Source organism: Saccostrea echinata, unplaced genomic scaffold (assembly GCF_033153115.1).
Source record: "Saccostrea echinata isolate AGI-Se365-2 ecotype Australia unplaced genomic scaffold, CSIRO_AGI_Sech_v1 ptg000030l, whole genome shotgun sequence".
Taxonomy (NCBI): domain Eukaryota; kingdom Metazoa; phylum Mollusca; class Bivalvia; order Ostreida; family Ostreidae; genus Saccostrea; species Saccostrea echinata.
In genome coordinates this window covers 7,882,729-7,897,329 of record NW_026889779.1, presented here as the reverse complement: position 1 = coordinate 7,897,329, position 14,601 = coordinate 7,882,729, and the positions used below count along the sequence as shown (strand labels likewise).

The 14,601-nt window shown below is 37.6% G+C and overlaps 1 protein-coding gene across 1 annotated transcript; it reads left to right on the top strand.

Annotated features, from left to right (window-relative positions):
• The first annotated feature begins 682 nt into the window (after positions 1-682).
• Positions 683-14,601, top strand: LOC133197199 (histone-lysine N-methyltransferase 2C-like). Its single transcript, XM_061333105.1, has 21 exons — positions 683-3,124; positions 3,268-4,338; positions 4,430-4,503; positions 4,614-4,734; positions 4,916-5,251; positions 5,377-5,556; positions 5,914-6,082; positions 6,563-7,074; positions 7,190-7,338; positions 7,588-7,926; positions 8,098-8,202; positions 8,335-8,444; positions 8,601-8,844; positions 9,154-9,266; positions 9,431-9,560; positions 9,764-10,063; positions 10,176-10,306; positions 10,484-10,661; positions 10,815-10,931; positions 11,096-11,278; positions 11,643-14,601. The coding sequence occupies exons 1-21, from the start codon at positions 1,054-1,056 to the stop codon at positions 11,733-11,735; spliced, it is 6,726 nt and encodes a 2,241-aa protein (XP_061189089.1). The 5' UTR covers positions 683-1,053; the 3' UTR covers positions 11,736-14,601.

The following is a 14,601-nucleotide window of genomic DNA, read 5'->3' as shown; positions in this document are numbered from 1 at the left end:
TGATGAAATACGTTCATACTTTTGTTCTGGACAGAGTATTGACATTCCTTGCATTTGTACTTTGCACTTTTAACATCACAGATAGTATAAATCAAAAATACTTTTTTGTTATTTAGGCAAAAACGGCTTGCACTAATAACATTAAATGCTGAACTTAGAGGGAGAAAAATATAGTTTACGATTTTTGTCAAATATAAAATGTGTATTAAACCAAGAGTGAAACTTTTCTTTAAAAATAAAATTTTAAATGCAAAATATATTATAACCCATTTTAAAAGGATATTATTTAGCTTTATAGAGGAAATATGTAGAAAACAATATATCTGATCGACTATCGCTAATATAACCCAATGTATATTTTCCCTTTATCATATAAAAGTGTATGCACACAAAATATTTTTTTATCCAGAAAGTGTCATTATTATGCTTGGATCCAATCTTTAGACAAAAAGAACAAAATACAAATAATGTTATACTAAACATGTCCGTGCATCTTTAAAAAGTATATTTTTCTCCAAAGTTTATGACTAAGGTAAGGTAGTGTTTAGAAATGCTTATTTTGGAGAAAATGCGTGCAATTTATTTTTAAATGTCATAACATTTTTAAAATACAATCTGCCAAAAAAAAAATATTAATTTGAGAAACGTTTTCCTTTTCTCGCTTTTTAGCGGAATCAACAAGGGAAGTAACATATTCGCTTCCTGTTCGATGACCTAACAATGTTTAAGCTTGAAACATAATGGAACGGTAAATGTATGGAAAAAAGACAAACAGGGCTGACAAAAACAGTAGGTCACAATGTGAATTGATGATTTGGATTGTTGTTTAAATCAACTAGGAAGCAAAATGGACAGTTTAATACTGCTATTTTGTGTTGAAATATAAACAACATGGCCGCCGCGATGGCGACATTTCTTTGAAATTAATATTTTCATGGTAACGATTCATGATTTATTTGTGAATGGATAAGAGCACAAAACAAATGTATCTTCAAATTGCATTATTTATAACTGCATCGTTGGAATTGTTTGTATTTGTAAAATCGTTCAACAATGGAAGCGGTCGAGAAAGTTACCGAATCTCAGCCTGTTCAGGAACCAACAAGTAAAAATGGGTCAACGGAGAAAAGCGAGAAAGAGCCTAATTTGGAGATAAAGACGCTCCAAGAAAGTAAATCACAGGAAAATGGTGCACATTTGATTAATGCAAAATCACCAAGATGTGATATTATTAATGAAGTTAAAATGGAGGTTACTGGTTCCTCGGCAGATTCATCTGCTGTGGAAACTGTGGACAAACCAAGAGCACACCAGAACGGTCCCACAGAGAAAGCGAAACACAGGGACTTAACTCCCCACACTGAAAACCCACCAAAAACTGAAATACAGGTAACACAGTCAGAAAAATGTGTCTCTAAAACTAAAAGTGAAGTTCAGCCAGTGAAAAGTGAAAGCTCAAATTTAGTGTCTTCTAACAATGGAAATGTGGCAACATGTGGACCTTTTATGAGTAGCATTGATGCTGTTATAAACTCTGTTGCTCATAATATACCACCTGATGAACCTAGTGAACTTGATACAAATGAAAGTGCTAAAACTACTGTAAGTGATTCCCATACTGTGCAAAATTATGATCATCAAACTCACTACATGCATCAGACAAATCCGAAACAAACACATGTTCCACAAACAAACTATGGTGCACGGACAGTGAATCAACCATACAACCCACAAATGTTCCCACATTTAAAGGGTCAAACAATACCAACCAGTGCAAACTATGGGGTATCTAACAACCCCCTTCTTGCTAGTGCTTCTGAACAGCTAAGTAGTTTAGTAAAATCTCATGTTATGGATTCTGGTGAACATGCACCAAATGATCAACAGTTGTCAGGGCATCATCCAGGAATCAGACCTGAGATACATCCAAATGCTCCACCTCCTACATCAATGTATAATCACCAACCAATGTACAGACCAATGTATGACCCCAACAGTGGCATGCCAATGCATCCACCAGGCCCAGGGAGCATGCATCAGCAGGGGGCACCTGCTGCTCATGTAAGGCCACACAATGAAATCCCAAGTAGCCAAGACACCAAACAGCCAAGAATTCCACAGAAAGGAGGAGCAAGGAGGCAACAGAGGCCAAGTCAGGCTCAGCAAGAATTACCCCAGGTAATGAGGCCGAGGATGCCTGATCAGTTCAACAGGGGTATGCGTCCCATGCAAATGTTTGATCCTAGATTGATGTCAACTTATTTTAGCCCTGAGAACATCAGGATGCTGCAAATGCGTTACCCTGATCCTCGCATGATGCCTCCACAATTACTACAACAAATGCAAGTATTTGCTAGAATGCATCAAGCACAGCAGGCACAACAGCAGCAACAACAGCAGGCAGTCAGAGGTGCACATCCTCCATCCCAACCAACAAGTGTGTCTGTGACACCTGGGTTACCACAACATCCTCAAGGCATACCTCCCCAGTCTCAAGCCAGTACAATACCTAGTCAACAGATGAGTGTTGAAGGCTCTCAACCAGCTAATTCAAATGCAGTGAAAAACCCTCATCATTCAGTTCCTCCTCATCCAGGACAACCCTACCCACATGGTCCATTGTCTCAGCATCCACTTGATTCTGGTAAACAGGGGCTAAATTCTCAAGCTCAAGAAGCCCCTGTTTCACGCAGCCATTTAGTGGACATAAATTCAACTGTTACAAATGGTACAGAGATTCAGAACCAGTCAGGCGTACAAACTGCACTAGCATCAACCTCTGCCCCTCACTTACCAAGTGATGCCCTGAATCGCCCTTCCTCTGCTGGAAGACCCCCATCAGGTGGAAGACCCCCATCTGCTGGGAGGCCACCCTCAGTAGGAAGACCATCATCAGCCAATCGACCTCCTTCAGTGGGACGGCCTACATCAACAGAGCCACCCTTAAATCAGCCCCCATCTGTTGGTCGTCCTTCATCAAGTAATAGTCGTCCACCATCTGCTGACCTATCAAGTAGACCTCCATCAGTGGGTCAAAGTCCATCCACTCCACAATCAGAGGCTTCACTAGGAACCACTGTATCCTCAGCTAGCTTTGTTCAAGAACCAGCATTTTCTACTTCAGGTATATATATTATAAAAGTATGACAAAATATTTTTTAAAATGAATGTAAAAAAAATGCAGCATAGAAAAAGATCACAGTTAGAAAATTTTACACATAAAAATATACTAGCTTGTAATCTTATCTGATGATTTATTCATTGCAGATAAAATCTCACTTCCTTCAACCAGTACAACACAACCCTTCCAATCGGAATCCTCAGTCAGTATGCAGTCACTAACAACCTCATCTAGTCAACCATCACTTGCAGGGTCAAGTGCAGTCACACAAACACCTTATACTGAGGAAACCTCTCGAGAGGGAGCCTCAGAGGGGGAGCAGCAGAAAACTACACAGAAGCGATTAGCTGCACCTCCCCACTCTTCCACCACATCATCTGCTGCTCCTAGCATGCCTCCTCCTTTTGGACCTCCCACGTCTATGGCAACTTTACCACAGGGTTATGTGCAGACCCCATTTGGCATGCTTCCTCACCACTCTCCCGGAATGACCCAAGGAGGTGTGCCTTTCTCAGGGATGGGTGGACATAGAATGATGCCTCCACATATGCGGATGCCTGGATTTCCAGGTCAAGGGTTCCCAATGCCACCCCACATGCAGAGACTGCCCCCTCCCCATGGAGGACCACTGTCTCCAAACTCTATGCAAGCCATGGCTTCTTTAGCTCAAAGAATGCAGGGTCCACCTGTCAGTGGTCAGAACGTCAGACCAGGGATGCCCCCTGGCCAGCCTGGGATGGGACCACGTGGCATAAATCCAGCAGTGCCTCCAGCTTCCATGGATGGAGCTCAGGCATACGAGTTTTACAGAATGCCATTTGCTATGGGTCCCCAACAGAGACCCCCAAGTGGCCCAACCGCTGAACATCCCCCCAGAGGACCCAGACCTAAAGGGCCACGTCCACCTCGTCCTCCACCACATCAGATGCATCTTAATATGCCACATAACTCAGAGCATAGTATGGTCTCCCCAGGCCAAGGAATGATGCCAGGTCAACACAGCAGTCTGCCTCCTGATCCTAGCATGCCAAGTGTACATTCCCAGGTCCGTCCTCCAAGTATAGGTATCGGACCACAGCCATCCCATCATGACAGCTCTACACCTAGTCCCAAAGTATCAGCAACACCTCCAGCCAATGTAGATCCAGCCCTTTTGGATGAAATGATTCAAAATACTCAAGTTAAACAAGAACCGACAGATTCTTGTATGAAAACAGGTATGAAATTATTGCAGGAAAAAAAAATATTATAAGCTTTTATTTTATCGCCTGTATTTTTTGGATATCATAAATATGTTTTGTGTTCTAGAAATGACCCAAGAGGAGAAAAATGCATTACTGAAACAACTTCTTGGAAAGAAAGGACAAGGAGGTTTACCTGAGGTTTGTAGAATGAGAATCTTGACCAGTTTATTTAGATCATTTTGTACCTCCTAAGAACAAGACATAAAAGCAAGCTCAGTAACCAATGTCAATATTGGATAATATTGTAGGAATCAGAGGATGGAGTTGCCTTAACCCCAGAACAGAGGAAACAGTTGGAGCTTATAGAAAACATGCCACTAGTGATGGAGCAAGAGGCCAAGACACCTGAGGAAAAGGAACGATTGTTAGGTCAGTAGGTTAACCCAAAAGGGCATATGGATGTTAATATATTTGTGACATGATTTTTATATATGTAATCAAATTATGGAAGGAGGTGAACCAAATGTTTTTAAATAAGTTGCCCTCACAGTAAAATATTAAATTCAAGGAACTATTTAAAGAAATATTCACTAATTGTCAATTCTCACAGAACTGAAAAAGCAAGCTTATGAACAGAGGAGAAAAGAATATGAACTTCTACGAAAGCAGAAACGCAAGCAGCAAAATGCAGAAAACAAGAAGAGGAAGAGAAAAGAGAAGGAAGCTGAGGAAGCAGCTATGAGGATGGATCCTAATCAACCAGTGCCCCCGGCAAAGAAGCGACCCCGTAAAAAGAAGGGAGAGTCCTTGGAGGAAGATCTGGATGCCAAAGCAAACCATTTCCTGCAAATGCTTGGGACACTTCCACCTGTAGCACTGCAGGAACCAAAAGTGGGGAATTTCTTCTCTGTCTTACAAGTTCCTGGAAGTCCAAATGTTCTCACAGGTAAATGCTAGCCACTTACTTTGCCACTTTATATGAATATGCTGCAAGTAATGATATTACACTGATTAATGAATATGCTGGTAAAATGCATGGATAATAGTACAGTTGTAACTTTTTTTTTGCAGGGGATAACTGTTTGAAAGGGAATTTTGGAAATAGTTATCTTGAGGGTGTGGCTGACTTTTATGGAAATACCCTGTTGCATGGATTACCTCCCCTTGGATCCTTTGTCAGGATGCCCAAACCTCGGGATATAGAGTCCAGAAGACAATTCATTAGAGCTGGTCAGGACGAGAGTGGCCAAGGTATCTGTGAATGCAAATTAAGTATTAATCTTATAATCATTGACAAAATAATGATGGGGCTAATATCTACTCAGATAAAAAAGAAAATGATTTTAAAAGATAGAATGTACTGTAAATACAATTATATAGGTAATGCTGTCGCATACATTAAAGCAAGTACATTTTCGACAGAGAGACTGTTGGAATGTTACGTTCTTTTCAAGTTTTCTTCAAGGGCATAATGACTGCAACTTTCAATGATACAAAATTAAAAAAAATGTTTTACACAGAAGAATTATGTTTAGAGTTTTGGCACAACTTTGCCTTGTAAATGCTTTAACCAGCATATATGGCTAACACTGAAGTGCTCTATTTCAGGATCCAATGCTGATCAACAGCGATACCAGCTGACTCCTGACAGATTCCCTGTATCGGGTCCCCCATTAGGACTGCCTGGTCTGCCACCTTTCTTCGGCAGGGGAGAGAAGCCTCCTGTGCCATCTCTACCCTCTTCACCACGAATAGAACCAAGATTGGAGTATTTAAAGTAAGATATTGCCTTCACTGTGGCTAGAAATTGGGTGTAATCTAACTTATTTTAAAACACAGGATTTTGGAATATATTTCAATTTTCCCCAACATAAAAATGGTCAAATTCATAATACTTTTTGGATCATCTAATAGGCCTGAGCTGAAAGTTCAGTCACTGTGTGTTGTGTAGGCCCATGAAAGATTGTCAGAGTTTCATGAAGGAATACATAAATTTAGTCAAGAAGAACAAAACTTTTATTTGCTAAATTAATTTACAAGCATCAATATTTCATTAATGATTAAAACTATTGAATAAGGAATTTTTGGCATAGTTTTGGGGACTGCAGTTATGAGATTTCATTTATTGGTATAATGGGAAAAGTAATTGAGGTGAGCATTAAAGCATGTAGGATTCTTGTACGTTTGTGTAGCTTAAAAATACATCATTGCTCCATATGTGGAGAGTTAACTAACAAATATTTATATTTATTTTCAGGGGAGGTGACAGCCCCTGTACAGTGATATCTTCCTCCTCTCCGGAGCACGAATTTGGTGAACTAGATGAAGAATTCCCCATGTTGAAACCCATAGAGCCCCCCTCAGCTGCTGATGACAGGTCTTCCCCATTGGTCCCTATCTTACAACCAGTCGCAATTAAATCTGTGCCATCAAAGCCCAAAGAAGAGCCATCAACAGAGCCCAAGTCTGAACCTATAGATAAACCCAAAGCTGTCACTGATTCTGATATAGCAGAGAGGAAACTGACCCTAACTGAAAAGCATGAGAATGGCAAACTGCCACCTAACCTATCAGCTTTAACTAGACCTTTCCAGAATGCAAATCTGAATCAAGACATTTCTGTAACTCTGACTCTGTCAGCCAATGCTGCTGATGACATTGGGGGAGTTTTGTCTCAGATTGCAGAGCTGTTGAAAATTGCAGTTCCACCTTCTTATGAAGTGGGCAGTCGAAGTCCCTCCCCAGAGCAGGGAAAAATCAATTCAAAACGTAAGTTGTCTGAACTCTACATACTAATTTGTTTAATTACAATTATACATGTACAGATTACATCTCATTGTTAATTGTTTTTTGGGGGTGTCTTATTTATTTAATGGTTTTGCAGACTTGGAAGACAAAGTTAATGTTCAGCATCTCATCAAAACCAAGGCCAAGTTTTGTAGACTATGTGACTCCTATGTTTACGACTCAGGATTTAGAAAGCGAAAGTGTGATATACCATTCCTGGCAAAAGAAGACTACTTCAGTATCAAGGTAAAGGAATAAGATTTCATTTGTTTACAATAAAGTAAATTATGTACATCTTTTATATAAGATTTATAGATTTATAGTAGCACAGATAAAATTTATTTTGTCAAACAATAAAGTAAATTATGTACATCTTTTATATAAGATTTATAGATTTATAGTAGCACAGATAAAATTTAATTTTGTCAATTTTTTATTATATAGAAATCTCATGTTAAAATGAAACTGATTTTAAATATTGATGCTGTTTTTCAGGACTTTGATGATGAAGAAGTGACATTTTGTACAGAGAAATGCTACACTAAGTTTGCCACTGTTTATCAGGAGATAAACAAGCCTCCTCCAGAGGATCCATTAAGAAGCTTCACTCTCTCAAAGCATCACTCCTCAGACTTCAGTCCCAGAAGCATGGGTAGTCACACTCCCACCACCCCCACAAAGAGTGACTCCACCCTCACCCTCACCCCCACCACACCTAACTCTGCAGGAGCATTGACCCCAGTCCAGCCAAGTCCCCCCATTAGGTCACGACTAGAGGATAAGTTCGGCAAAAAGCATCGTCGGACTGCCAGCATGGATGCTCAGCCTCCAAAGGTTTACACAATGTTTCACCATTATTTGTGTTTCTTGGTTATATACAAATCTAGCTATGCAGCACATTTTTAATATCTAGCAGTATCATTTTATAATGTATCAAGGAGTCACATCTTGAATTAAGAATTATTGAAGACTGATCTAATTATTATATATATGTATGCTTTTTAGCCTTTGGTGAAGAAGCACAAGAATGTGAGGTACAGACGCTGGGATCCTTCATTTACAGATTCACTTCCCCATGAACCAGGGGTCCCAGATAAAGAAATACAAAATGTGAGTTGCAGTGTTTAAAGTTGCTAAAATGCTCTGTATTGCAGCTGGCCAGTTTTGACTCCAGTGAATAATTCTGAAGAAAAAAATCATGGATTTCATACTGATTATACATTTAAATGTTATTTGTTTCAGCTATGGAAAGCCCTGGGAACAATCATTGTGCCAAAATCTTTGCCTGAAGACACCAGGAAGTGTGTTTTCTGTCAGCAGCAAGGAGATGGAGAGACTGATGGGCCTGGCAGGTTAGTTATCATGATGTATACTGCATAATGCCTCTGATTATAATCAGTTTACCAACTGAAGATAGAATCGAGGAGATAATTATACATTATGCATCCAGTAGACCTATGGTTCACCAAGAAATGTTTCTCAGTCTTTTACATGTATGCATTTTGTAGATTGCTGAATATGGACATTGATAACTATGCCCATCTAAACTGTGCTCTGTGGTCCTCAGAGGTGTATGAGACTTTGAATGGCGCCTTAATGAATGTTGATATGGCTTACAAGCGTGGGCTAAAAATAGAATGTACTGCCTGTGGCATCAAAGGGGCCACTGTGGGTTGCTTTAACAATCGTTGTCCAAAGTATTATCATCTTGGTTGTGCTAAAAAAGTGGGATGCATGTTTTTTCAAGATAAGGTATGTATCTAAGAATAACTGTATACTAATAGTTTATTTATTCAAGATATTGTCACATTTTTTTTCATTTCAACACAATGGAATGTTTAAAGATGGAGAGAAAATTGTTTTTTATTGCAATAATTCTGGAATGTTTAAAGATGGACAGAAAATTATTTTCTATTTCAAAAATTCTGAAAAGCTTTAGGCTATGAAATCAAAATAATCAGTATTGCAGTTTTCTCTGAATATTCATATATGGTAAGATTCTGATCTCTGAGAAAAAGGTGCTAAGTTCGTGAATTGAGCATTGGACTTTTGTATTTGTAGACAATCCTGTGTCCTTCCCATGCAGCTAAACAAGGAGCTGAAAATGTCCTGGAGTCTTTGTCAGTCTTTAGAAGAGTCTACATCAATAGGAGCGAGGATAAACAAGTGGCAAAGTAAGAGGTCTTAAAATGAAAATCTTAAAGTGAGATACATGTGTTTGTTTTAGAGACTGTATGTAGGTACTCGTTTGAGTTCTGGAGTAAATGAATACTAACTTGTTTGATACAGCTTTCTGAGATTACTTAACTGAATGCGTAATATTGCATTTATATTGTAGTATGGTGCATGGACAAGAGGAGGGACAGTATATCCTTAGGATTGGATCCCTGACATTACACAGTGTGGGTCAACTCCTACCTCATCAATTGCAGACAGGAAAATTCCACACCAGGGACTGCATTTATCCTGTAAGTCATTCAACTGTACAGGTAGTTATAACAGTTATGCAGGAAAATAAAAAAAGTTTCAAGAGGAATCTTTAAAATGTCAGTACCTCAAAGCACTTGATGTCTGATTTATCTGTAGAACAATTTGAGACTTTTGCTTTTCTGAATGTTATGTGAATGTATCAGTGTAAAACTTTATTGTAACAAATTTACTCCTCTTGCAGGTGGGGTTTAAATCTAGTCGATATTATTGGAGCATGAAGCGATTATACAAGAGATGTAGGTATGTGTGCAGCATTGTGGAGAGTGATGGTCACCCTGGATTTGTGATCAGAATTGTTGAACCTGGGCAGGAAGATGTGATCCTCCAAGATGTGTCACCTAAAGCTGTATGGAACAAAATTCTGGAGCCATTAGATAAACTCAGGCGGAATGCAGATCTGGTGAAAATTTTCCCATCGTTTACTAGTGGGGAGGAATTGTTTGGTCTGACAGAGCAGGCTATTGTCAGAGTGGTTGAATCGGTAGGCTATTTATACTCTAAGATGTGGACCTTTTCTTTCCCTTGTGTTAATTAGTTTACATGTATCATTCAGTGTACATATATTTTTCAAAATGTGATTATTTCTTTTACAGCTTCCTGGAACAGATCTGCTCACAAATTATAATTTTAAGTTTCCACGCTCCCTGAGAATTGAAATGCCTCTGACTATCAACCCCACTGGTTGTGCTCGCACAGAGCCAAAACTGAGGACTCATTTCAGAAAGTGAGTGCTATTAGTATTAATGAAAAGTGCCAAATGTTTCCAAGAGAAAAAAAAACATACGTAACTTACTCTGCTAATGTTCTTGAACACGATATCCATTGGAAGCTGCTCTTGTTTGAATATAGTTGATAGCCTTAAGATTTTGATGTTTTAATGTAAATGTTGAATATGCTTTAGGCCCCACACCCTTCAGTCGGCCAACACCTCACGGTCCCTCCCTCAGACTGTGACTGGGGTCTCCGGAGACATTAACTCCCCGTACATGAAGCAGTTTGTTCACTCCAAGTCTGCACAATACAGGAAATTAAAGACGGAGTGGAGGACAAATGTTTATCTTGGCCGATCCAGAATTCAGGTACATTAAACTGATGGGAATTCACAATATACGTGTATTAATTGAAATTATTATTGAAAGTGATCATCATCACTTGAGATAGTTATTATCTTCAGACCCTGCATTTTTGTAAGTATTTGTGGTGAAAATTGAGATGATGGTGTGGTATTTCAGGGTCTGGGTTTATTTGCTGCTCATGACTTGGAGAAGCACACGATGGTGATAGAATATATAGGGTATCTCATCAGGAACGAGGTGGCCAACAGGAAAGAGATATCATACGAGGAGCAGGTAAGAAGTTTTTGTAAAAAAGAGTACAGAGTGTCTACATTTATTTTCTTGAAATTTTAAAGAAAATTGAATTTCTTTTTCCATTTTTAAGTTCTGTGTTTAAGTTTTGATCTATAAAATGTTGGAGTTTTGCACATTTCTAATAATGAAATTTATTTTGACAGAATCGTGGTGTGTACATGTTCCGTATTGACAATGACACAGTTGTGGATGCTACAATGGCGGGAGGTCCCGCTCGCTACATCAATCACTCCTGTAACCCAAACTGTGTGGCAGAGGTTGTACCATTTGATAAAGAGAGCAAAATTATCATCATCACCAACAGACGAATCCCAACAGGGGAAGAGGTAAAACTGGCTGGGACTTTGTGTAAAGTTTATCATGATAAGATGTTATAATGAATGATTATTATCAAAGAAAGTTGTTTTAAACAATTTTACTACTTATGTAATTTTCTTCTTTGATTATGAACTGGATTTTATATCTCTAACTGGGAAGAGAGATACATGAATAGTTTTGGCACAGTTGTGCATCTGTGCATGTGACTGTTTAAAGGAATGAGTGAGATGATCTTAATTTAGAACATTTTATTAAGGACATTGTGTCAGAACCAAGAGTATGATTGGAGAATGTAGAGATATCTGTTTTAGTTTAATCAATAATGAAAAAGTTCCTAGAAGTTTGATTTTATGAGATGTTTTTTTTTTTTAGCTGACTTACGATTACAAGTTTGACTTTGAGGATGAGCAGCACAAGATCCCATGTTGTTGTGGAGCTCCTAACTGTAGGAAGTGGATGAATTGAAGCTTCCATGGGTGTATTAAGTGCTGTGATTCCAAATACTCTGTCAACTTAAAAACCCTAGGTCAGGTAGAATCTGTCACTCTCTGAAGTGAGACAGGGTCCTGTGACAGAGAAGTGAGTGGTTGTCTGTGTATAGGATAGATATTACTATTGGCGCAAGAACTATAGGCTAGGATTGCCATGTACAACAAATAAGGAGACCCAGTGTGATATGAATAATCTTACTGATGTTCTGTGATGAATTTGTAGTCAGTCCCCCTGAATGGGACTCTAGTGATTTTGCAGAGATTGGTTGGACTCCACGGGAGACCTGCAGAACTATTTGTGGATTTTGATAAGTGTGTTGTGTGGAATGTGTATATTATTTATACATATTGCTGGAAAATTGAGGTGTTCCTCAAGTGTGTGTGATATTTTTTTTCACTGGAATGTTGAAGAGTGCAATTGATTTTATATAAATATATATATAATATTATTCATCAAATTAAATCAGATTTGTTTTGTAAGATGCTAATAGTATTATAAATTTGTACAAATGAATATTCCAATATCCCTTATGCAAGTTGTGTAAACAAAACTGATTGATTACCAAACAGCTTTTTTAATCCTTTGATGTGGTTTCACTTTGATTCATGTTAGTGATATGTTGTTTAGATTTGTGAAATATCTCTCTCATGTTACAAGACTCAGTTTTTTTTAATGCTTAGTATTAACCAAGCATAATAAAGAATGGGTCAGTGTGAATCAAAAATCAGTCAACAGAAATGAATGTTTCAGTCTGTCAGATAACGCACATGATATGTAGAACAATAATGGAAATCACTGTACAAATTTGAAGCACGGTTAGGCATTGGAATTTGGATTGTACTGTACTTTGTAATTTTTTAGCACATTTAGGTATGGAGACTGATTTTGGATCGTACTGTAATTATGGACTACCTCAGGAAGTTGACATTTTGTATAATACATCATAATGGAAATCCCAAACTTCAGAAAGTGCTGTTTTGCCTGTGTTTATCTTCATCTGTATAAATTCATCCAATTTCTTTGTGAGTTATGGCTGCTGGAGTCATATGCTGACAAGAATTTAATAACAGGAGAGTGTTCTAATCACAGCTCTGCATTCCACGAGGAGTGATACATCGGTCAGGCTACTCTTACTGGATATTCTTCTGTGGTCAGTGTCGAAACGTTGTGTGTTAGTGACGACGTATGTGGCCTTCTAACGATCTCACCAGCACTAGGCAGCATGGCTGTTATATGTAAATTGTATGTAAATTTAGTGTATCAACATGTGAATTAATAATTGTAAGGATATAAATTAAATCATGCATATATTATTTCAAAACCAATATTCAGTACTATTTTGTGTTGATTATTGATCAGTTACTCAATTCATTTCCCAATTATATACATATACAAGTATATATACAGCCATCATATTTGCATATTTAATAGAATAAAAAGTAGTTGACAATTATATATTAGCTTTTCCTTGTGTACATTTGTGATCTTTGATAGACTTTTCACCTATGGTCTTGTTGAGTAATTTAACTGTGGCTCTTTTTTTTATTACTTATACATCATGTTTTCTTCATATACCAATGTTTTCTTCCCTAGTTGGTTTTGTTTTAGCCTTTGTTGATTTGTGTAGAAGTTCTGTAGAATTTGTAGTGGACAGCTTGACCGCTGATCTTTATTTTTTTTTTTTTGTCCAGCTGCAGCATAGCCCTTCACTTCTGACTTAATCTCTATATCATTGTATTCATCCTCAACAACAAACCAAGAGAGGTCGACCACACAGATCTGAATGGTAGTTTATTTATGGTTAAAGGGATTTCCCAAGATATTTTTAGTCACTGTTTGGCAAATTCATTGAAAAATCATCTTATTTGAAGGCTTTTTTAACTTTATTGATAATGAGACAATTTACAGTTGAACTTTGGTATCTCGAACACAGATATCTCAAATACCATGGATATGCTGAAATGACTGGGAAGTCTTTACCACATATTTCTAAATATTTTACTCTTGATATCTGGAACCCTCGGATATCTCAAAAGTTTTTTTTCCTGGTCCCATCGAGTTCGAGATAACGAGGTTTGACTGTAATTCCATGGATTCTTATTTAAATGATATTTGCAAATAAATTTATCTGTATTAATAAAAGAAACGGTGATTGTACATTTTTGGCTTGATGTGTTTGTCTGTCTGTGTTTGTTGTTACTGGTCAGAGATTATATTGTACAGATTTTTTTTTTTGTCGTAGTGTACTGTCTTATCTATACAGAGTAGTCTATCTTGTTATATTTGTTATACATAGATTATATAGATGTGTTAATTAACAGATTGGCTAACATCTACAAATTCCCACATCAAATTGATCGGTACTATCTAAATAAAAGAAAATCAGTCCTAGATATGTGATGAATTACCTTTACAATTATTTTAACTTCTGTCATGTACAGTATGCATTTTGCAGAAAATAAGGTATAACTAGAGCAAATAGATTTTCAATTTATGATTTTACATATTTATTACTCTTTCTGAAGGAGAAAATTTTAGGACATTCAGTCTTGTATGTGTCATTTTCTTCATGTTTTCAGGCTACACTGTTTTACCTTAGATGTTTATTAATGCTAAGTTTGTTAGATGAAGGCTGCTGTATTGTTTTATTTATATATTACCATTCATTTCTCACATTCTGTATGTACATTTATTCATCACTCTCCATGTAGACCTGGGAAGAGGAAGGGGAGACAACTTATGTCGTTTCGTCTGATTTAATCTATACAGCAATAATACAAGTTTTATACGGGAAGAATGACACATGTTTTGTGCAAATATAGAATTGTCATGAAGGCTT

Excerpts from the sequence above, each read along its gene's own strand:
- LOC133197199 (XM_061333105.1), top strand. The coding sequence starts at position 1,054 with ATGGAAGCGGTCGAGAAAGTTACCGAATCTCAGCCTGTTCAGGAACCA. Across the intron at positions 4,339-4,429 it reads AGATTCTTGTATGAAAACAG|AAATGACCCAAGAGGAGAAA; the intron begins GTATGAAATTAT and ends TTTGTGTTCTAG. Across the intron at positions 7,075-7,189 it reads GGGAAAAATCAATTCAAAAC|ACTTGGAAGACAAAGTTAAT; the intron begins GTAAGTTGTCTG and ends ATGGTTTTGCAG.